We start from the raw sequence: 25,198 nt of genomic DNA on the forward strand, positions 1-25,198 counted from the left end.
TGGCGAAGGTCCTGGCCAATCGCCTGTCCCTTTGTCTAGACAAGCTTGTATTACCTGACCAGTCGGGATTTGTGCCTGGTAGGGCCACATCTCACAATCTCAGGACCCTTTTCTCGCTCGTCCAGAATGTGGCGCCTGACTTTCCACTTGCCGCAGTCTTTTTAGATGCCACAAAGGCGTTCGACTCGGTAGAGTGGGACTATTTGTTTGGGGTGCTACGGAGTTTGGGCGTCCCTGAGATTTATATGGCCTGGCTCGAATTATTGTATCGCCTCCCCACTGCTAAAGTGTTAATAAATGGATACTTGTCTAGTCCTCTTGGATATCTAGAGGCACTCGACAGGGGTGCCCACTGTCCCTGCTTCTTTTTGCTCTGGCAGTGGAGCCCTTGGCTTGTAGACTGCGACAATAGCACCAGGATAAAGCTTTCCGCTGTTGTATGCGACCAATACTGGTGTCCATGTACGCAGTCAATATCACGCTCTATGTAAGAAATCCACAACAAAATATGAATCCCATTTTGAGCGACTTTGTGAGATTCGGTTATCTGTCCGGAATAGGCATTAATTGGGAGAAATGACAGGTTTTGCTGCTTACACCAGCGGTATCGTGGTTCCCGCTGGATTTCCCAATAGAGTGGTGTGAGTCAGAGCTACGGTACCTCGGGATTCAAGTCACTAAAGACAGAGAAGAAACTATACGTGCAAACTATGGCACAGTCATTACACGCCTAATTGCCATTGTCACACGCTGGATATCGCTGCCTCTTTCTCTTGCCGGGAGAGCCTCACTGATTAAGATGGTTATGCTCCCTCAGTTCCTTTACTTGTTCCTTAATATCCCCTACGTCCCGGGGTGTTTTTTTTTTTTAAGACATTGCAAACTCAGCTACTCAGGCTGCTGGGGGGTGGGGGGGGGGAGACAGGAGAGGCTTCAATGGTCGAAACTGACGAGGCCATATGACCAGAGAGGCTTCGACATCTCCGAATTTTAGTCATATTTTCTGAGTGCGCAGGCGCACTACGCATACTATTGGGTGCACCCCCCTAGATGTATGCCGCAAATAGCCGTGGCGGATTGGTTGGTTGAACCAATGGCCCTAAATGGAGTGATATATGGCCCGGGTTAGCACGAGGGCGGCATCCCCCACCCCTGTTTCGGGCACAGTGGATGCGTGGCATCAGATCAAAGTGTTGCTTGATTCGCCTTTCCTTTACTCCCTGCGGCTTCCACTGTCGTATCACCCAGACCTCTCACTCTTACAGAAAAAGGATTTTCGGGAGCTTTGCAAACGTGTAAATGTAACCACCTGGGGGGATCTCTTTCATGATGGGATGTTCCGGTCCATGGAGCACCTTCTTCAGGGAATACAAAAAAGGCCTCTAGATATATTTCTTTATGTGCGTCTCAGTCAGGGGATGAGGTCGATACTCCCTGATTTCCCTCATGAGCAAGTAAACCTCCTCCCGCTTCATCAAATGTTAGGGTCTGTTAATGGGAAACATTTAGTGTCAGGCTTATATAGTAGCATAAGAGAGAACAGACCAGGACTACATGGTGGCTCCCGCACACACTGGGGTGAGGAACTGGGGCGAGGAACTGGGGCAAGACCAGTGCTTAATTTGTGCAGGTGCTTTCCGTTGCTGAGCTCCAGCACTTATTTTTCAGGGCCGGGTCTATGTAGTGGTGTACAAAATGAAACATTCATAAACATTTGGCAGGAAAATTCCAATTTGATGCATGCCGAATGCTTCCAATGTAACCTGGTCTCCTGATTATGTGGGGCCTGTGTTGTTTTGGGCTCTTCTGCTAAGTCTTGCGCTTGTTTTTACTTTTAATCAGGCTAGGCGCGGGTCAAAAAAACACTGAATCACGGAGGCAGGTGGAGTGGCAGAACCCATGCTTTGCGTGCAGAGCCCTAACACCAAGACCTACCGAGCGGCTGAGTCCATGTACTGGAATGGCCAACAACAACCATCCAAGTGGCACAAGAGCAAAATAACGGACACCCCGAAAACCATGTGACGGCAGAGACAGGTGCTCTACCCACAGGCTGGACTGTGAGTTCCTGCAGTGCCACCCAAGCTCTGCTCTCCACTCACCCGAGGTTTGCAGTCACCGAACCTAATTCAGCGCAGATCCCAAACACCAGCAGGTCTGAACCCCTGGACAGTGCATGCAGTTGAAGCGAACGGCAGAGAATAGAAACTGAAAACATTCAGCAGAACTGCTCACACGCACCTGGCATTAAATGCTGCTCACTACTGGCATGGTCCTTTGCACAGAGGTCATTTTTGCTGAGCCACGGTCACTCATGTAAAGTGCGCCAATACCGTCCGTCGAGATAGCGCTAAATAAATCTGCAGGTAAAAAAACGTGATGCAGGTTTTGAGAGAGAATCCCTTATTTCCACTCCCCCCTCGCCATCCTCCAAAACATGCCCAGGGTTCTTCTGAGACACTACAGCATGCTTCTTAGGAGCTGTATGATCCGGAGTACCATTTAATGTCTGGTGTGATGTCATATTTAGTGCACAAGTTTAAGCTGTACCGGAAAATATGTCATTCTCATAGCACTATACGCTTTGAATGGTGAGTTGCGTCGAGTGTTTCTTGTGTGGTGATAATTATTGGGCGGTAAATGGGAGCATCCAACAACTGCCATGTCAGTGTGTTGCATGTGGAGATGGTGTTTTTCCTTGTTTGCATGCCAGTCACGCAGAGGGTCTACACGCCGTCTTTCCATGGTTGCTGGGCTGTCTTTAGCCCGGTGTGGAAAGTACCCAAGCAGGGCACATGCCACGCAGGAGAATGAGCTACTATTAGAATCAAAACTTTGAAAATCTGCGAGACATAGTGGAGGCTGCAATTCTTTAAATTTTCGGAAGGGTGAATTTAAAAAACCCAGGAAAGTAATAGAAAAGATGAAACACTTCAGATAGGTGGCTCAGGGAGTTGGTATTTCCATTAGCCTAAAATAATTCTAGGCACTGTTGAGAACATAACAGAAAAGTCAGCAATTTCCAAGTTATATGATGATGGAGAGAGTGCCTGACTGCAAGGTCTGGTGAGTCAGTGAAGTAATTAATTCATTGCATCGATCTGTATTTGGCCTTGTAGTCATAAGGTCGAAACTTGGCAAGGCCATGCAGGCTTTCATCCTCTAGGTCGACAATATGAGTATTCTTGAGTTAGAAACACAGGACTGTGCGTGCTTTTCACAAAAACACATTATGAACAGGAAGCAGGCATGCAAAACAGGAACAGAAGCAAGACAAGTTGGTCCTCATGGATGATAGCATGGGCATGGTGACCATTGGTGCAGCCGGTGCAATGTACCTGAGCGCAGAGGTGGGGGTCCCCAGTCTGGCTTGCACCAAGTGATATTTCAGAGGGTGCATGTGCCCAGAATGAGCAGCCCTGGTGTGATCAGTAGCCCCTAATGCTGCAGCTCAGTTTAGACACCTACACAACACTAGCAAAAAAATGTTGGAAGGCCTTGCTGAGCTCAGCTCTGCTGGGGCACCCCAAGCCTGCTTCTAGCTCTCCCCGACGGCCACAGCACAATAAACCAACACAGGTATTCTGATAATTCCAGAGCATCAGCGCATCCCCAGGTCTCTGCCAGTGCTGCTCTCTCCTGAGCCATAGTTCTCACTGGCTGGGCAGTTGCCCTTCACTCACAGTTCTGCTGTGTCACCTCTGCCGTGAACTCGGACCTTTAACTAACACTTTTATCTTTTAGCAGGAGTATCAATTGTGATGCCACAAAACATCTTTTGATGGCATAAAACCTTAACACAGTTAATAAATTGCTATTGTGTGCCTTGGACAGCACAGTTTTGTTTTGGTGAGACAGGCCAAGGAATTATACAGCCCTGTCACCCCTCAACTTTACATAATGAATTACTGTATCTATACTAATATTATAAAGAGAGAGCCCAAACCTTTGAGGCAGGTAATCTCAGGAACCACAGCACCAATCACAACACCCAATACAGCATTGGAAAGGAAAGTTGCAGCAGATGGACATAGGCTATACAGCTGCCCACCATACACATTAGAAGGGCAAAAGAACCTTAGGGGCAAAGTAGTCCCTTGTGGGCGTGGGCGTTCTGCTCGGGGCGTTGTGCTGGGTGCATGTGCATACAGCGATGGGCGCGGCATTCCGACATTAAAACGGCATTCAGAAAAACAAAGCCTTCACACTACTTCCTTGTGGGCGTGTGTGTTCTGCCGGGGGCGTGGCCATACAGCGATGGGCAAGGCATTCGCGGGCATTCGTGGAAAAACCAAGCCTTCACACTACTTCCTTGTGGGCGTGTGCGTTCTACCGGGGGCGTGGGCATACAGCGATGGGCAAGGCATTCACGCGGCAATCGTGGAAAATGGGCCGGAAATCCTGGATGCGTTTTGGAGCCGCCACACACCATAACATATTGCTAGGGTACTCAGGCGGGGGCTGAGGTGAGTCAGCGTACCAGTGGTGCTCAGGCTGGGGCTGAGGAGAGTCAGCGTACCAGAGGGGATACAAAAAATAAACAGGCTGCTCTTTCACACACGTGCAGCATCGCGTGCACGCGGTCACGCACTGAACTCTCAAGAGGCTGAGGAGAGTCAGCGTAAGAAATGCGTTACTTACCTGTAACTGCAGTTATCCAGTATTAGTGTCTTTCATAGATTCACATGCCTGAATCATTCCCCGTCGTCGAGACGGGAGCCTCCGGTATATAAAAAAGTAATGTCCTAGAGACATACATAGAAAAGAATAGGCCCAAAGGTCTCACCTTAGTAGCCTATCCACGTCTTTTTGCAGGAAGGACCAAACAGAGCAGGCCCCAAGGGTCCCACCTTGGTGGCCTATCTGGGTCCTTTTGTAAAAAGGACCAAATAAAGTAAAATAGCCAATCAGCTACTACCTCCTTCTAGAACCTTCCTGCCAGGAGCCCAAGTCTCTCAGATTTTCATACGCACCAAGCTAATTAGGCGTAAACTCATTAGAGAGAAAGGTGAGCCCTGCCAGGGGAGGCGGGAGGGTGCATGTGAATCTATGAAAGACACTAATACTGGATAACTGCAGTTACAGGTAGGTAACGCATTTCTTATCCAGTATTTGGGTGTCTTTCATAGATTCACATGCCTGAATCAGAGTAGCGAGCAATACATTATGCACATTCTGTATGAATATCAGGTATGATTATGTAGATAATACATATCACATGACTATAAAGCACAAATGCAATGACATAAATACAGTAAGAGAATGTGCATACCAGTAAAGGATGGAGGGATGTAGTAGGGCTCACCTCACTGGAATAGATGGCGAAGCACTTCTCGGCCCACTGCTGCATCCTTCATCAGCTCAGTATCCAGGCAGTAGTGCCTGGTGAAGGTGTGCGGGGACTTCCATGTCGCCGCTCTGCAGATGTCCAATATCGGCACTCCAGCGAATAGCGCCGCAGACGTGGACATGGCTCTAGTCGAATGAGCTTTGACTCGTGAGTCTAAAGGCCGTCCGGCCTTGTCGTGACAAAAGGTGATCGCAGAAGAGATCCATCTTGAGATACTCTGCTTTGTCAGGGGCATGCCCAGCCGTGGTCTACTAAAGGCAATAAAGAGCTGGGATGACTTTCGAAAGTGTTGTGTCTTATCGATGTAGAATTTGAGACATCTCTTTAGATCTAGAGAATGTAGAGTTCTTTCGGCTGCCGTGGTAGGATTCGGAAAGAACGATCTAAGCACCACTGGTTCGTTAAGATGAAAGTCCGAGGGGACTTTTGGAATGAAGCGAGGGTTAGTCTGCAGAATGACTCTGTCCTCCCTGAATTGTAGAAAAGGATCCTGGATGGATAGAGCCTGCAATTCATCGACCCTTCTGGCAGAGGTTAGCGCCAGGAGGAGGGCCGTTTTCCAAGAGAGGAACTTGATCTCTGCCTTATGGATGGGTTCGAAGGGATGCTTCATTAGTTGATGAAGAACCACATTGAGGTGCCACGATGGAGGAATTGGTCGTGGTCGTGGAAAGGACCTGAATAGGCCTTTTAGGAATTGTTTGATGAGCCTGTCCGCCCACAAAGATGGGCCCGTAGCCGTCCTTGTGAACCTTGAAATCGCCGCTAGATGCACTTTGATGGATGCATGTGCAAGGCCTGATTGCGCAAGATGCAACAAGTATGGCAGCAGCTGCTGTGGAGTGGCATGGAAGGGGTGCAAGCCATGATCCACACACCAGGAACAGAAACGCTTCCATTTTAGTGAGTAGGTTTTGTTAGTGCTGACAGCTCTAGCTTTCGCAAGGACATCTCTGCAATCCTGCGGGATGTTCAGGTGGCTGAATTTGCGGTATTCAGGAGCCAGGCTGACAACTTGAGAGAGCTCAGGTTTGGGTGTAGAACCTGCCCTTGGGACATCGAGATCAAGGCCGGAAACTGCTGCAGGCGAAGAGGGGGCCAGGCAGAGAGGCGATGAAGCTCCGTGAACCAGTGCTGCCTCGGCCAGGACGGAGCAATGAGGATCAGAGTGCAGGGTTCCGCTTTCATCTTTCTGAGAACCCTGGGTATCAGTGGGAATGGCGGAAAGGCGTACGCAAAGACATTGCGCCATGCGATGGAAAATGCATTCCCGAGGGTTCCTGAGTGGTGATGCCTGCTTGTGAAGCTTGGGCATTTGGCGTTCTCTCTGGTGGCAAAGAGGTCTATGTTCGGGGTGCCCCACTCCTCGAAGATACGGTCCAGCACCTCCATGTCCAGTTCCCATTCGTGGGAAGGAGACCTCTCCCTGCTCAGTGCGTCCGCCAAGACGTTGTCCTTGCCCAGGACGTACTCTGCTTTCAACACTATTCCATGTTCCAGAAGCCAGTTCCACATTTTTTGCCATTCTCGAGATAACGAGATCGAACGCGTCCCCCCCTGTTTGTTCAGGTAGTGCATCGTCGTGGTGTTGTCCGTCCTGACGAGCACTGGGGAGTGACGAATGCGTGGAAGAAACGCCTGTAGAGCCAGGAAGACCGCTCGTAACTCCAACAGATGGATATGGAGCTTGGTCTCCTGTGTCGTCCATTTGCCGTTGATCTGGAGTTCCTGGAGGACTGCTCCCCAACCTTCCAGGGACGCATCCATAGTTATTACGTGTGGCTCTGCTGGGAGCAGGAACGGTAGACCCTTTGACAGATGGTGGAGTGATGTCCACCATTGCAAGTGGTTGATAATGGGTCGAGTGACTCGTATGCGGTCCTCGAAAGAGCCTGTGGCTTGGGTCCATTGCTTTGTCAGTGCCTCCTGGAGTGGACGCATTTTCAGGCGGCAGTGGGGAATGAGCAGTATGCATGAAGACATCATGCCAAGGAGGGACTTGAACGTGCGGACCGGAAGAGTCTTCCGCGAAGCCACTGCCTTGGCCAAAGAGATGAGTTTGATTTTTCTCTCCTGAGAGGGGAAAGCCTTGACACGCTCCGTGTCCAGAGTCGCTCCAAGGAACGTGATGACCTTGGTGGGTTCCAGAGTCGACTTTGCGGTGTTGAGGGTCAGTCCCAGGCGGTGGAAAATATCCAGACAGGCGCTGGAGGATGAGGCTGCGGCGGCCGCTGTTGGTGCCTTCACCAACCAGTCGTCCAGGTATGGAAACACCTGGTGGCCTTGCTGACGAAGAAATGCTGCCACGGGTGATAGGCATTTGGTAAATATCCTCGGGCCGATTTGAGGCCAAATGGAAGGACACGAAATTGGTAGTGCTGTCCTGCCACCGCAAACCTGAGGAACTTCCTGTGCCCTTTGAGAATAGGTATATGGTAGTAGGCGTCCTGAAGGTCTAAGGACGTCATGTAGTCCCCTTTCTCCAGAAGACCAAGGATTTCTTGCAGAGTCACCATACGAAACGATTGTTTCTTTAGGAAGACATTGAGAGCCCTGAGATCCAGGATTGGTCGCCACTTCTTTCCTTTTTGGTGGATTAGGAAGAAGTGAGAGTAGAAACCTTGTCCCTTGTGGACCCGTGGAACTCTCTCTATCGCTCCCTTCTGCAGCATGGAAGCTATTTCCTGAAGAAGTAATCGTAGGTGCCTGTGTGATCGTTGGCACGGTGGTGTTGTCGGGGGAATAGAGGTGAATTCTAGGGAATGTCCAAATCGAATGAGTTGGAGTACCCACCGATCTGTTGTTATAGTTTGCCAATTTTGTAAGAAGTATTTCAGTTTCCCTCCAAGTCTTAAAGAATGTAGTGGTGGAGGGGCTAGCCGGGGAGACAAGTCATTGTCTGTTGCCAGCAGGTCATTTTTGGCCCTTTCCTCGGTAATTGGATTTGCCGTAGGAAGACTGTCGTCCCTGTTGAGGTTGTCGCTGTTGAAATTGCGGCTTGGACTGTGAATATGAGTACGAAGACCAATTTTGATAGGAACCTTTGTACGTAGGTTGGCCTCTTCCCCTGTTGCCACGAAAGGACTGGGTCCGGAATTGTAGAGTACCCAGAGCCTTGGCGGTGTCCGTGTCCTTTTTAATGGTGGTGAGGGCCGCGTCAATCTGTTCACCAAACAGGTGCTGGCCATCGTAAGGCATATCTAATATCCTGGTTTGCACCTCCTGGTGGAAAGTGGTGGCCTTGAGCCAACCCTGTCGCCTCAGGACTGCAGCCCCTGCCAGTTGCCGGAAACCAGTCATGGCGGCATCAATGGCACAATCGATGAGTTCTGAAGCAGAGGTCTGGCCTTCTAAGAGAAGTGAATGTGCTTCCTCTCTGAGATCCTCCGGCAGATTGGAAAGATAGGGTGCAATGTCCGCCCAGAGTTGGCGATTGTAACGGCCCAGTAGGGCAATTGAATTAGCCACTTTCACCGTCATGGCCGACGTGATAGTGAAGCGTTTGCCAACGGCATCCAGTTTCCTGCCCTCCTTGTCAGGTGGCGTCGACAGAGGCGAGGCTGGATTTCGTGAGTTCTTCTGCGCCGCTTGAGTCACCACGGAATCTGCTTTGGGGTGACCTGTCAGGCATGCCGGTGCCGATGAGGTGGCCTTGTATTTCTTATCAAGCCTGGGCACCACCACCTGTATAGAAGCAGGAGTTTGCATGATTTGTTTGCCCTGCTTCCAGATATAGTCAATAATTGGGATTGACCTTGTGGTCTTCCTAGTGGGCTCCTTGAAGTCATAAAGAAAGCACTCAGTTTCCTGAGTTTCCATGGACATATGGAACCTCTTGGCTGCCCGCTCAATGATGTTGTGGAATCCACCGATGTCTGCGGGTGGAGACTCCGAGGTCTGTGGATCCGGAGAGGCTGGAGAATGTGCCACATAGTTCTGGTCTGCATCCGGGTCCGACTGGTCGTCATCGACTTCCCCTGCCTCCTGTTCCCTCTCCTCTTCGTCAGATGAGGGAGCGTCCTGAATTGGTACCTGTGTCCTTTCAATGACCAGGGGAGTTGGTCTATGGCGAGATGAAGGAGCTGGCGCCTGTGCAGCTGGAAGTGCAGGCGCAGAGGGTTTCTCCGGGAACCTTTCCTTATAATCCTTTATGAGGAATTGTAGGTCCGAGACGATGGATGCGGGGAGACACACCATAGGAGTAACCTGTGTCTGGGATGGAGGTTGGACCGGTTGTTGTAGAAGGTCTTCTTCCTCTTCCGGCTCCTCGTCTGTGGTCTGGCACTTCAGTACTAGGTCTGATGGACTAGTAGCCTGCGTAAAGGAGTCCTCGTCCGACTCCTGACCTTGTAGTAGACAGGCCGGAGGTAGTTGTTGTATCCTACCGGGCGATGTCTGACACGGCGTAATAGGCCGTTTAGTAATTTTCACCATGACATGGCTCACTTGCGGGGGAAAGGCATCCATGGCGTGGGATAGGAGTGCAGACTCCTTCCAGGGTCCTGTAGACATCGACGCTGGAGTCGACGGTGTCGTGGCAGGTATTTTCGTCGACGGTAATTTACTCGTCGTCGACGGTGGTTGCGACGACGGTGTTTTCATCGACGTCATTTTCGTCGACGGTAAGGTCCCCACCGTCGACGGTGTACTCGTCGTCGACGGCTTTCCAGCCGTCGACGGGATGATCCTCGTCGACGAAGTAGACTTCGTCGACGGCGTTGTTTCCGTCGACGGCGTCGTCGTCGGTGTCTTCGACGAGGGTCTCGTCGTCGACGACGATATCTTCGTCGTCGATGGAGTGACCGGGATGGTCGACGGCGTAGGTCTACTCGCCGATGATGAAGGCGTCGTCCTCGTCGTCGAGGAGGAAGCCGACGATGCCGTCGTCGTCGACACTGTCGTCGTCGAGACAGTTTTCTGCGCTAAATGCACCATCGACGCTGTCGTCGGCGTCGGGACCAGCGGCTGCTTCCTGGGGACAGGAAGGTCCTTGCCAGACACAGATGTCTTGCCCTCTGAGGACTGTTTAGAAGTCTTCATAGGAGGGGTGTCTGTGGGGCTAGGGGAAGAAACCCTTGGCGTCTTCAAGGAAAAATGCGACGCGCCAGACACACTCTCACCTTCGGACACCAAGTCATCAGTCTTGGTTTTGAGCCTGTTGAGCCACAGCAGAAGTCGACCTTCTCGGTCCTTGAGGGTCTTGTTGGAGAAGGTCCGACATATTTTGCAGTCCTTTGCCTGGTGGTGAGGGTAGAGGCAATATAAACATTTTTCATGCTTATCCTCAATATGAAGTCTTTTCTTGCTGCAGGAGGAACAAGCTCTGAAAACACCCTTCTTCTGACTATCAGACATAACTGTAGAAGACAATTAAATTCGTTTTTTGAAGAAAAAAGAGAAATTCCTGAGGAGAACTCAGGTGGAGACTCCCTAGCACAACGTGCGGTACAAAATCTGAGAGACTTGGGCTCCTGGCAGGAAGGTTCTAGAAGGAGGTAGTAGCTGATTGGCTGTTTTACTTTATTTGGTCCTTTTTACAAAAGGACCCAGATAGGCCACCAAGGTGGGACCCTTGGGGCCTGCTCTGTTTGGTCCTTCCTGCAAAAGGATGTGGATAGGCTACTAAGGTGAGACCTTTGGGCCTATTCTTTTCTATGTATGTCTCTAGGACATTACATTTTTATATACCGGAGGCTCCCGTCTCGACGACGGGGAATGATTCAGGCATGTGAATCTATGAAAGACACCCAAATACTGGATAACAGCGGGGATACCCGGACAACGGCAGGACTGGATGTTAGTAGGTAATAAAGCAGAGGTGTACTCTTTTCTTGCGCTCCCTCTGTATCTGCTTTTCTTTCTCCTCTTCACACCTCACTCCTCCCTTCTCTCCATTCTTCCTTTACTATCTGCCATTTATCCATGTTTCCTCTTAATCGCCACCTTTTCACCTACCTCTCTTTGCCTTTCACTTTCCATTCACATATTCCCTGCTGTCTGCCTTTCTTCCCTTGCCCTCTGTCCCTCCTTGACCCAGTACCTTTCATACACGTTTCCATTCCCCTGACCTCCTTTTTTTCCTTTTTCTTTCTTGTTCTCTTCCTCAGCACCTTCAGCCATGCCTCCTTTCCTCTTTCCATTCTTGCTTCCTTACACCCTCATTCATTTCCCATCCTTCCTCCCTCCGTTTGTGCATTTCTTTCATCTTCCTCCTTTGTTTGCTACTTTCTTCTTTTCCTGCTCCTTCCTTCATCCCTTCTTTAATTTCTTCTTTTCTTATCCGAAAACCCTTCCTTCTGCTTTTCTTCCTCATTTCCTTTTTTCTTTCTATTCATCCATCACACATCGTTTACTTCCTTTCTCCCTCATTCCTTCTTTCCCTTCATGCCTTCCTTTCACATTTTCTTCTTATTTCCTCCTCCTTTCATCCATTTCTCATTTAATTCCTCCCTCCAGGCATCACCTTCCTGCCTGTATTTGTTGCGGTCTACTTTAATGTATTCCTTCCTTCATACATTCAGTTCTTTTAAACAGAACAGTACAAGCAAATTCTCTTGTGTTTATAAAGCTGCCTCAGGTCCTCAAATGACCCTACTAAAGCTGCACTTTGAGATTTACATACATTCTCTCATTTAAGTTCACTTTTAAGTTGTTGTCATAGGCTTCGCATATGTTATAATATGTTATGTTCCATTGATTCGTATTGCGTACTAATCACCCGAGAGTGTATCTCAGGTGTGAGGTCCTCGAGGTGCTTATGTGAAGAACTATGTCTTCAGCTTCTTGTGGACTTCAAGAAGTGAGGAGGTAGCTCTAATGTGTTTAGGCTTGAGGTTATGGCTGGAGCCAATAAAGGTAGTGGGTGGAGACACTGGAGGTTGCTGGCAGAGCAAGGGAAGTGGGTGTGGCCTCCTAAAAAATTTAAGCACCTGCACTTCATATTTTACAAATTAAGCACTGGGCAAGACATTACAAATGCTAGATGGCAATATTGTTGTAGGCAAACAGCACAGATCTCGGCCAGCAGTAGGTTGCGCATTATACATTATAAGTATTTACATAGGCTATATTATACACCGGTAAAGAAACTCAGGTTTAAACTAACTGATACGGATAGGTGTGATCAGTGCAGGCAACCGGGGGCAGGCTTTCTTCACCTAGCATGGGAGTGCCCGGCCATACGGGATTACTGGGAGCAAGTGTTGACGGCGCTAGATAGCATGATAGGCAGTGTCCTAGAGAGGGATCCATTACTCACTTTACTAGGGCATACAGCACAGCTACCCACTTCACACAGAAAGGATGTTGCACTATCATTACTTCTGGCTAAGTGAAGAGTGGCCTGTAGGTGGGGTAGGGGTCGATCTCCGAAGTTTAAGGAATGGATGGCTGACCTACTATACAGCCAGGAGCAAAATACTACATATACGGAGTTGCTACCATTACCCTCCAAGTCCAAGGATATTTGGGGGCCCCTCCAGGAGTATGTTCTATTGCAGGGTGATACGGAGCCTGATGGTGAATCTTCACACTCCATGTAGGATTCCTGTTGTAGGAAACTAGCCAATGTAAGTACCCCGGACAAAGTTTGCTTATTTGTTTATCAATACCTCGACTGTACAGTTAAGTGCCAAGTGTTATTTATCCTGTGATCTATGATCTGCGATGCCTTTACACGTTTTCCGAATTATATCATGTATGCTGGCCATGGAGGGGGTGGGTTTAATATGATGGCGTACTGATTCACTGTGACAATGTTTGGTTGTATTCCAATGAGAGATGTAATTTGAAAACTATAAATGAAAGTTTTTTAAAAAAAGATCGTTGTCCTCACCGCATCACTTGCACAGTGGGCCTGCATCTTTGATGACCTGCTCGAGGTCCTTTCGCAACTCCAGTGCCTCCGACCTGTGAGTCCTCTTGAGGGTCTTAATTGATTCTTGCGGGCTCCCCAGATTGCTCGGGCCTGCCTTGACTCCCCAGCTTGTGGGTAGTCACCTGGACCATTCTGGTCCTGACACTGCACCTTTCTCACTTTCCACGTTGTTTGCAGTTGCCTAAGCTTGTTTGTGATCCCTACGGACACCAACCCCTTAACTCTCGACATCTGATGTGGGACAGCACGTGAACGGCTCCTGGTCTTCCACAGCATCGCATGGTCCTCATAGCTGCAGCTCCAAGGTCACCGTCATCTCCCCAGCAGCTCCAGACATCGGTGGGCATTCGTCTTCCGTGCCTCCTGGTCACTCCTGAGATGCACAGACTCTGGCCCTTTTGCTTTCAGGTACTTTTCACCTTCAATCCACCTTTGGGTTTCACCAGACAATTTCACCTTCTCCAGCAGCAGCATCTTCCTGAAGTCTCCCATTGAGTTTGACTGCGGTTTCCAACGCCACTTCACATCTATGCATGCGGCTTCCCTGGTGTAGGTATCCTGGTTTCTGGGGTATTCACGGGTGGAGGGATTCTCCAACCTTCTGTCTTCCACAGGGTTTCTTCAGGGTCCACTGGGAAGGGCCCTTTTTCTTTAAAACTGCAACCACGACTTACCCATTGACTTGTATTGAGCCAGCGGTCATGTTCCCACTCTGCCTATGGCCTCCGTGGGAGTCCTGGTTAATTACCTCTTGTGGTTCTCTATGTTCCCGGCATTTCTACTTTTTCTGGGTATAGTCCTGACTCGAGTCGTGGTTCGCATACCACTATTTTAGTATATGGTTTGGTCTCCCCTTGGCGACCACTGTGTACCCGTGCTTCTCACCTGTTACTGTTGAAAAGTATTGTGTGCATTGTATAGATCTCTGGCTAGCAGATATCTGTATGTGTTAGTGAGTGTCTTATAAGAAATACATCTTTTTATAAATACACTGTGTTGTTATTTTTCAATTACTCTATACTAATAAGATTCTGTTCTGGTAAAACAAGATGATTTTCACTCCTTCTGGGCTAAGCCTGAAGGGTGCACTTCACAGCTACCACTTAGAGAGCTTTCTAAGGTTGTCTAAGACCTCTAACATCACCATAAGGGTTAAATGGATTGGTGCAGGGTGCCCTCTTACTTAAGTGTGCATCACATACAAAGCCAGCTTCTCACAGTTTCCATATGGGGATTGCTGATGGTCTTCTTGCCCCAGTGTAAATTATTTATCAATGGATTACGATCAGTTATTTTTCCCAAGATATTCGACATAGGTAGACTTTCTTCTTATTTCAACAGAACACACTATATAGTCTATGAAAAGCAAAATAGTTAATCTCGTTATACACTTGAAAATAAAAAAAAACAAATTAACTGTAGTCAAGTCTTTCTTTTTACTGGATTGTGAGAAAACAGATCTTACATACCTTCTCTATTAACCAGAAACTCTGGCAGGTAAAAAAATTCTGGAATGAGCTCTTTCACATCAGTCATAGATTCATAGGATGAGAGTCGCCAGGTTGTATCCATTGAGTGAAAAGTTCTATCTGGGATGTCAAAACTTTGATCTGGAAATAATCAATAGAAAATATTTCTAATCCCAATAAACTGCTTTAACATCAATGCGCTGCAACTGAAAAGAATCATAGGCAATAGAACAATGTTCAGGGTGGAACAACAATTTTGCAGCCATTTTAATAGGTTGGGGCGAATGGGGGGGGGGAGGGATTGGTTGTGGGGGAGGAAGGGGTTGGCCAGGGCTTTAGTTAAAAAAATGATTGACTGTCTGAAGCATCCCATCACTACTAAACAAACATGTGCAGCAAAAGGCAACTTGTAATTGGGGATGGATTGAGACAGCATGAAAGAGAAGCATGAGGACGAAGAGGGATAAAGAGACAGGTATACAAAAAGAAAAGGGACAACGATAGATAAAAAGGAGAGGGGGAGTACGTGATAATTTAGTAACATCTTGTCCCGGAAGACATTTCGTCGGACTACGGATCTCGCCCCTTCCAGTCTGAACCCAAATGTCGGTCAGGAAGATTATTATTTGACTCTACTAATATTTGCTGTTGAAATGTGACACTCATTTCCAAGATGTCGCTTATGAATGGGAGGTTCAGAATGAGTTTATATTTTGCTATTAGGAGAGTTTTTTTTTATTCTGAGTGATGACAGCTTGTATTAGGCCACTAGGAGCTTTCTTTCGTTGGATGGAGGCATTTATAATATTTGCAATATTTTAGCTTTTTAAAGAAATGAACAAGTTACTTACCTTCAGCAACGCCTCATGTAGTCTAGCCGCATATTTCTTACCTTAGAATAATCCCCATGCATCAGACTGGAGCGGGCCATTTTGTTTGTGACCAGGACCCCGAGTACCAGTGGTGGCATTGTTCGGCTCCGTGTGGCTTTGTCGTCTGCGCCGGAAGTGACGTGTGCGGTGGCTATATAGGCATCACCCCAGCACACAGAGAGCAGTTTCTTTTCGCAGCTTTCCTTGCCAGAAGAGTGGAGCCACAAAGAACAATACACACTGGTGGGTTAAAACAAGGGCCCTTCAAAGGGAACCAACCCTTTTCTCTGAAATCCATTTGCAGAGGAGGAAATAAGGGTGGGTCGATATGGAATCTGGGGATAGATGGAGTCTCTGCCAGATAAGGTGTTACCAAAGGTAAGTAACTTGTTCATCAGATAGGACACTTCTAGCCACGCGGATTAGACTAGAAAATCCTATAGGACAAAACAGACAAAATGGCCATCTCGCTGGACCGGACTGTCCAGGCAGTAGCGCTTTGCAAACAGGTAAGCACATGTTGCTGCCTGACAGATATCTAGAACATTAAAAAAAAAAGACCTCACGTGTAACACATTCAGTAATTATTTTATATACACATGACCAAAACATTAGTTAATTGATTTATATTAATTTCTTTCAATACACAAGACTCAAAAATTAATCAAGCGATACAAATGCATGTAAGAAAACACGCTGCATACACAGAGAGCATTCACAAAATAAGTAATAAATAGCAATAGTGTACATGAGTGCAACTTTTTAACCCAACAAAAAGGAATCGACAAATAGTTACAAAACAAAATGGTGAATTATGTCAAGAAATTGTCCATGGTATTTTGAAGGTACCAGTTCCAGCATTTTCAAAGCAAAACGTACCAGTGCAGAAAAAGATCTTAGAATGAACAAAAATAATCTGCTAACAAATTACATAGCAAATACCAATGGGGAGTATGCAATAATATTATTAGGAAAACAGTGTTTTATTGGTATTAGTGTCTGTGAGGATATGGATGTATTATATGATATGTGTGTGGCGCCTTACCATAGAATACACTCGCAAAATCTTTATTGAGTCCAGTCAGGCTTGTTTGAACAACCTTAAAGTCAACCCTGGATAGCTATGGTTTTTGAACAGCACGGCTTGAACAAAGAAACTTGGTGTAAAGCATTTAACAGTAGCAAACAATGAAATAAGAAAGTCACACAACACGAAAGAAACACAACACCAATTTATAGAGTGTATTTTTATGAATTTTAGAGTGTTTGATGAGCAAAACTGATCGGAGGAATCTAGAGATTACTTTATAATGATTTTACTACTTTTAATAACAACCGCAAACAAGCATTTGGCAAAAAAAGTTTGTAATCTTTCCAAAAGTTTGCAAAGTTTAGTTTGTATTCTCCAGCCCTGCTTGGGCGACCAAATTGAACAGGATTCAGGTCTAAGGGACCAATGGGGTAGATTTGAAAACTAGAGCATTTTCCAGTCCATTTCCCGCCTTTACAGCATGACCGCCATAGACTATAATGGAGTGGTCCTGATGCTGGGGATGCAGGATGAAAAGATGCTCAAGGATGCTCTGGTTGCGATGCGGTCAAAGAGGATGTCTTTGTGGTTGTTCTTTGGTCCACAGATGATGTGGGCAACTTTGCCCACAGAGATCGGAGTCCAATGAAGTCCTCTTTCCGGGGGTAGGACAGCAGAAGGATACCGTGGTTAAAGCAAAATCCTTCAGTGAGGGCTAATGTCCTTCTAGAGCGACCAATCCAGACTTTGACGACACTCCCGGGTCCACTGGACTCAGGTGCAACTTTTGGCTGTCAAAGATCAGTCTCTCAGGGTTCCCAGCGGCAGCTAGCAGCAAATCTTCTCCGGTGCATAGCAACTTGTTTGTTTGGGCTACTTCTGATCTTGTGTCCCTGGAGCTGGTTCCAGGACATCAGCAGACTGATCGTTTGAGTCACTAGTTTGTTCTGGGACTGGAAATCAACTTTAACCCCGAGCTAGAAGCCACAGGCTTAGTCCAAACTTTGCTACATCAAAGTGTAGTGGGTGCAGTCCAGCAGACGGTGCAGCCTCTCTTTGTGCAATTCAAAGGGTAGCGGGGCAGTCCTTCTTTGGTCCAGGTGGCATGGGGTACCCTTTTTATCCCTTTAAAGTGCCCTGAGGGGACAGCACGGTCACTCGCCAATGGGCTATCAGGTCGCCTGACATTGGGTGACGACTTTCTGGGGATGTGTGGGTTCTAGCAATCCACACTGAACCTAATGGGTGTACCTTCGAAAGAACCCTGATCCTTATTTCAGGATCAGAAGAAAAGGGGGGGCTCCCAAATATTTATTCTCTCAAGTAGGATGTACCAAGAGAGCTTAAGTCCAATTTGTAACCGACCCGTGTCTGCGGGTGGGAAGGCAGAAATACCCTTTTCTTTATATAGCTCTCACTCACTCTAGTAATGACATGCTGCTTCATCTGGCTCACCCCAACTCATAAAGGTCAGGGTGGGCTCAACCATCTTTCAGGGAGCACTAATGAAAAAGGGGTATGGGGGCAGAAGGTGGTGTTGTGTGGCTCCGCGTCCGTCGTTGGCGTTGTGGTCGCCGAGATGACGTCACGGCAGCTACTCAGAAACCGCCCTCGCTCGCTGACGTCAGTTCTGTACACAAATTTCCACGCCAGGAACGCAGAGCCATGCAAGATACTGGCCACTGGTGCATTGAAACTAGGGCCCTGAAAGGGATGACTTGAACCCTAGAAATCAGTTCGCAGAACGGGGAGGATGGGTGGGGCGGTAAGGAATCTATCACTAAATAATGTTTCTTACAGATATATCGTTACAGAAGGTAAGTAAGTTGTTCATCTGAAAGAAACACGTTAGTGATAGATTTCTTACCTTAGAATAGATACCCCAACAATCCCAATTCCGGTGGTGGGTCTGCGAACCAAGATCACACCATGAAGTCCCGGAGAACAGAACGGCCAAAGAAGCCGTCTCTCCGGACTTGACTGTCCAGGCAATAGTGCTTAGTAAACGTGTGCAGCGAGGCCCACGTAGCTGCCTGACAGATGTCTTGTAAGAGGACACCACATTCCAATGGAGTAGTGGCAGCCGTCGCCCTGGTGGAACGGGCGCGCAGCCCCACCGGAGGCTCCTTTTTTGCCAGAGAATAACAGGCTTCAATACACAAGACAACCCATCGGGAGATAGTCCGCTTGTGTACGGCCCGACCTTTCTTGGCACCGGCATACCCAACAAAGAGCTGGTCATCCACCCGGAACTGTTGTGTGCGATTCAAGTAAAAGGAGAGCGCACGTTTTGGGTCCAGATGGTGGAGCCTCTCTTCCTCTCTGGAAGGATGCGGAGGCGGAAAGAAGGTGGGCAAAGTGATGGTCTGCCCGATGTGAAAGGCAGTGACAACGTTTGGCAGAAAGTATTAACGTGTTCCGAGCACAACCTTGTCCGGATGGACAGACAGAAAAAGAGGTTTGCAAGAAACAGCCTGGAGCTCACTCACTCTCCTTGCAGAGGTGAGGGCATCCAGGAAAGCAGTCTTCAAAGTTAACAGATGAAGAGGACAGTTGTGAAGAGGCTCAAAGGGAGAGCACATTAAATATGTGATCACCAGATTCAAGTCCCACTGTGGCATTAGGAAGGGAATAGGAGGGAAAAGATGAGTAATGCCTTTGAGGAATCTATTTACAACAGGGGACTTGAAAAGAGAGGGCTGATCAGGAAGCCTAAGAAAGGCTGAAATAGCAGAAAGGTGGCCCTTGATAGTGCCCAGAGCAGAACCCTGCTGGGGCAAAGAAAGAAGGAACAGAAGGACTTCTGAAAGAGGGGCAGAAAGGGGATCCACAGCATTTGCTGTGCACCATGCCACAAACTTGTTCCACCTGCAGGCGTATACCACCTTAGTGGAGGGACGCCTGGCTGCCAGAATGGCATCACAGACTTCAGGAGGAAAGTTGAAAGGAATCAACTGCCGCCGCTCAATCTCCATGCAAGGAGGTGGGAGACTGGACAGGTTCGGATGGACAGAAGATCCCCCCGAAGCGACAGGCGGATTGGGGGATCGATGGTCATACTGAGTAGGTCGGGATACCAAACCATTCAAGCTCAGTCCGGAGCCACAAGAATGACTTGGGCACGGTTGCGCCTGATTTTCTTCAGCACTCTGGGCAGAAGTGGTATAGGTGGAAAGGCGTACAACAGACTGCAACTCTACTTGCGACGAAAAGCGTCGCCTAGCGAGTGCCGCCTTGGAAATTCCAACGAGCAGAACTGCTGACATTGTGCGTTTTCTTCGGTGGTGAATAGATCTAATCAAGGTTCTCCCCACTTTTGAAAGTGACCTTGCGCCAACTCCGAGTGAAGACACCATTTGTGATCCATCATGCACCTGCGGCTGAGTTTGTCCGCCCTGGCATTCAGTGAACCTGCCAGGTGTTGAACCACCAGGGAAATTCCCTGATGTTCCAGCCACAGCCAGAGGCGCAGGGCCTCCTGAAATAGGGTCCACGACCCCACCCCTCCCTGTTTGTTGCAGTACCACATGGCGGTGGTGTTGTCTTGAAATCTCCACTTTCTTCACTTGACAGAGGGAATGAATGCCTTCAGTGCAAGTCGGATCGCCCGAAGATCCAAAAGGTTAATATGTACCTCCACCGGAGAACAGAGGCCTCTGATCTCCGCCTCTCCCATGTGGCTGCCCCATCCCAGGAGGACGCATCCGTCACCACTGTCTGCTCCGGCTGGGGAAGGGAGAGGGATCGGCCATTGACCTAATGCCAGTTTGTGAGCCACCACTGCATTAGTTGTGCAGTGCCCTCCGAGATCTGGACGTAATAAAACAGGTTCCCCTGATGCTGCGCCCACTGGAACTTCAGGTCCCACTGCAGAGCCCGCTTATGCCACATGACCTGATCGACCAGCAGGATGCAGAAGGCCATGAGGCCCAGCAGCCACAGGGTCATCCTGACTGAAACCCAGGATAGAGGCTGAAAGATTGGATTCAGAGCCTGAATATACAGGACTCGTCGTTCTGGAGGATAGACCCGAAAGTGCGTTGTATCCAGAACCGCTCCGATGAAGAGGAGCTTCTGAGAGGGGATCAGGTGTGACTTTGGCACATTGATGAGTAACCCCAGCAAATGCAGGAGGTCGGCCGAAGTCTGGAGGTGGGAGACGACTGTCCAGGGCGAGCCCGCCTTCAACAGCCAGTCGTCGAGATAGGGGAAGACTGGAATCCCTAATCTGCGCAGATGAGTTGCGACCACCGCCATCACTTTTGTAAACACCCAAGTGGGGCGGGTAAGGCCAAAAGGGAGCACAGTAAACTGAAAGTGCTCGTGGCCTACTGTAAACCGCAGGTAACGCCGGTGGGCCGGCAGGACAGGAATGTGGAAATATGCGTCTTGCAGGTCCAACGCTACCATCCAGTCTCCAGGGTCGAGGACAGACAAGACCTGAGCCAGAGTTACCATCTTGAACATCCCCGTCTGGAGGAAGAGATTTACGTTCCTGAGGTCCAAGATAGGACGCAGGCCCTTGTCCTTCTTTGGCACCAGAAAGTAGTGGGAGTAACAACAACGTCCTACTTCTGGCGCAGGAACGGGCTCCATGGCCCCCTTAGGCCAAGAGGGCCGCAACTTCCTGTTGAAAAAGGGCCAAGTGATCCCCCGACATGCGGTGGTACTGGGGTGGCATGGAATGGCTGGAGTAGTAGTCTTGAAGGGGAGGGAGTAGCCCCTTCGGACTATTTGTAAAACCCACCTGTTCGAAGTGATGGTCCGCCAATGAGGGAGGTGATGACGAATCCTACCGCCCACTGGCATTTGATAGGCCTGAAAAAATGGACTAGGAAGGTTTTGAGACAGTGGTAGCTGGGATGGAGATGGACTGACCCGCCCGCTGGCCCTCTGACCCGGCTCGGCGGGTCCCACGTCCGCCGCTGCGCTGAGACTGTTGCTGCGCAAGCTTGTGGCTCTGAAACAGACATGTTGGGGCGCCCCTTCAGTAGCCACGCATGGAGCGAAAAGCAGAAGGTGGAGGGCGCGTGGCGGAAAGGCCCAGGGACTTGGCCGTAGCACGCGGTGTGTTAGGGAATGTGGTCGGGGATACAGAGGCATGGACAACTAAGCTCTCAGGGGTGGGGTGTTGGGAAAGGAAAAGGGGGCGCCCGAGGATGGGCGATGGCGTTCGGCCACATTCCTATCCACAAGAGCCCCTGTGTTGGGCCTGGACCAGTTGTCCAAAAGAACGTTTGAAAGTGCATCAAAAGGCAGCAGTGGCTCCGAAGAGGTAGCTGCCGACTGAAGCACTTCTGTCAGGAGGTTAGTACTGATGGCCACTGTAGGGAGCTCGAGGTGAAGGGCCTCAGCCGCACTACGCAACACCATTGCGTAACTTGCACCCTCCTCCGTAGCCACGGTAGGAGGAGACAGCATGCCAAGGTCAGGAGAGGTATCAAGACAACTGCCATCCCCCAACTTCTCTGCCCAGTTTGTGTAAAACTCACATTGTGCTGTGAGAGGGTAATCAGACCCCTCCCAGTTCTCCCATTCCTCCAAAGGCTGATAAACAAGCCGAAATATAGGGAGGATGGACATAGGGATAGAAATCATCATCATCATCATTGATAACTTTATTTCGGTCACCACAGACCATAAAAGTACAGATAAACTACATACATACAAACATGAAATAGATAAAACAATAAAATTTACAGCTAAGAATACATTAAACCTGAATAGTTATCAAGCTAGACAGAATAAAATCTAGAAATAGACATGATAGAAATCCACATCGGGGCTGAAACCGGGGGTGATGTAGTCCGGTGGGCCGGGCAGCCTCGGAGGTGGTGCCAGTGGGGTCGATGTTAGTGGAGATGTCACAAGGTCAATTGGCATCAATGGGGATCCAGGCTTGGATCCATGGGGGTCCTGCAGCAGGGGGGGCCGGAGCTGACACGATGCCCGAGCCGCCGACAGTAAAGGGCTAGAACCCCCAGTCGGGCCAGCCGGCCCAAAAGGCGAGCCATGGCTGACAGAAATTCCTGCAGCTGGGCCGGAGTCGCAGACGGACCCGGGAAGGGAGGGTAGGCTGGTGGCCACTGAGTAGTCTACGCGGGAGCCACGGGAGAGGCATCACCCGCAACCTCAGCGGTGTCGCACGATGGGTGAGGGAAAGTCGGAGAACGATGACGCTTCTTCGAATTCTTGGAAGGCTTTGTCTTACCTGACCCCGAGTGCGAAGACTTCGATCCCGATGACCGATGGTGGCGGCTACACGACTGGTCCCTAGACCTCCCACGGGAGCGGGGCCTTGAGTGGCGCGGAGCAGACTGCCAGACTTCAAGGAACTTGCAAAGTCTTTGGCGCCATGGCCCGGCAGTCGGCGCATGACTTGGGGTGGTGGTCGCCGTCCAGGCACTTAAGACACACGCGGCGCGGGTCCGTCACTGACATCATGCGATGACAGTCCCCACAGGTCTTTAAGCCGGGCATCCCTACCGCAGCAGGAGTCTATCGACTCGAAAATAGAGACAAAAGGCCTCGAAAAAACTCAGTCAAAAAAGTGATTGGGGGTACCACTCTCTCCGGATCTGCGAAAAGAAAGAACTGACCTCAGCGTGCGAGTGCGGCATCTAAGTAGCTGCCGCAACGTCATATCGGTGACCACGATGCCGACGACTGACGCGGGGCTGCACAACGTCACCTTTCGACACAGGTGCTGCTGGTAAAAACTTTCCTGATCCAGTCTGACACCTGGGGATAATTTTAAGGTAAGGAATCTATCACTAACGTGTTTCTTTCAGATGAAGCTCTCACAAACGTCCTGCTTGGGACTTGGTCTAAACCCAGCACAGGGGCTCCTGTGAACAGGACGATTGCCAGCCACCACTGCCCCACCCCAGGAGACCCCAATTTCCTCATGCAGGATCCTACACCGTAGAGTTAGGTGGTCCAAGCTTTCGCATCACGTGTAAATCCTGACAAATTCCCTACTACCCAACCGGATAGGGAATCCAATAGGCTGGATACCTAAGAAAAGAAAATATTTTTGTTTACCAGACTGGTGCAGTGGTCCATAAACACTGCAAGCCTTTCAGGCTGTTACTCCCATGCACTGTGGGATTGAGTTGCGTAGGTGTTGCTCCTGGTCTTGGAGGAGGCCCGGGCCCTACTTTCCCAAGCTATTACAGACGACAGAGAGGCCTGTAAAGTTCACAGTCCGATGTGGGCTAGAGACGACTGACTTACTAGGCAGAACGGTTTCTTCATCACTGACCTTGCGGCACCACGACTGGCTTTTCTGGGGATGTATAAGCGTCATTTATGAACATGCTCTTTGTCTCCTGTTTCTAAGGAGACACGGCAGACTCCACAGTGTAGTTCTTCAAGGATAGCAGAGCTATGGCCAGGTCTTATGGGCCTTTCTATAGCCCCTCGCTAACCCTAGTCCACCATTTGCTCTTTTTCTGGCCATGGAATGGGTTTCCAGACGTGTCTTTACCTGGCCAGCCACCGCAGCGTGCAAGCTTCCCAGCATCTGTGTGGTTGGGGTACCCACAGACCGTGTAGGTCGGGCAGGTAAAGGTCGAGCCAGTCCACTCCCCCCAGCAGTCGCAGCCTCCAAACCACTTTAGATTGCCCTCCTACCATCATGGGCATCCAGTGGAAGGCAGGATACGCCATCACATGCCTCACTGGAGGTCATTAAGATCAGACCATTTGGTTCTTCTGATTGTCTGAAGGGGCTACACCCTCTCTTTAATGACTTGCTATCCATACATGCCACCCACTTGCAACAGGCTAACAGAGGACCATCTCAACTTGCTCAACCAGGAAAGGGTTGCTCTGTTGGCCAAGGGAGCCACAGTTTGAATATTGATGCCAGAAGTAGATCATGATTGTTATTCCTGCTACTTTCTGCTGCACACAAAGGAAGGAGGCCTTCATCTTGTCCTAGGTCTGCACCCTCTAAATTTCCTACTGAAAAAAAGAGACATTCAAAATGTTCACGCTTGCTCAGGTCCCGTCTGCCCTGGACCTTGGAGACTGGTTGTTAGCATTAGACTTGCAGGACGCATACTCCCACATTCCTGTCCCGCCTGCCCACAGGCGTTATCTGCGGTTTAAGGGGGGCCACGAGTACATCCAGTTAGCTGTACTCTCTTTTGGAATTACCAGTGCCCCTCTGGTGTTCACCAAGGTGATGATGATTTCAGCTGATCTGTGGACATAAGGGGTGCCAGTCTGCCCTTATCTCGAGAATTGGCTGTTAAAGACAGGATCACCCCAGGCACTCCTCTACCTCATCCAGAGTACCGCAGACCTCCTGCATTCGCTGGGTTACCTTGGCAGCCAGGCCTCCCTCTACCAAGCCTGTCTAGGCCTGCGGTTTGGGAAAGTGTGTGCCATGGTGTGCAGAGAAAGAGGTTGGCCCTCTTTCTGCTCCTCTCTCCCAGGCCCTTCTCTTTATCCTATCCCTTGCCCAGCATGGGCTCTGCTTTGGGCACCTTAAAGGGCTATCTTTCTGTGGTTGCCAGATCAGCAATCCTTGTTCAAATTCCCTGTTATAAATACATTATTGAACGTTTTGCAATATGTTTCCACCTATGCCCT

General features: G+C 49.3%; 1 protein-coding gene across 2 annotated transcripts in view; it reads right to left on the reverse strand.

The window, feature by feature from the left end:
- Positions 1-25,198, reverse strand: part of LYST (lysosomal trafficking regulator) — a 3,192,287-nt gene that overhangs the window by 681,381 nt on the left and 2,485,708 nt on the right. For both annotated transcript variants that reach the window (XM_078648813.1, XM_078648812.1), the window contains one exon: positions 14,696-14,836. In XM_078648813.1, coding sequence (XP_078504939.1) covers positions 14,696-14,836 — 141 coding nt within the window. The remainder of the gene's footprint in view (positions 1-14,695; positions 14,837-25,198) is intronic.

Source organism: Lissotriton helveticus, chromosome 6 (assembly GCF_964261635.1).
Source record: "Lissotriton helveticus chromosome 6, aLisHel1.1, whole genome shotgun sequence".
In the NCBI taxonomy this organism is placed as follows: Eukaryota; Metazoa; Chordata; class Amphibia; order Caudata; family Salamandridae; genus Lissotriton; species Lissotriton helveticus.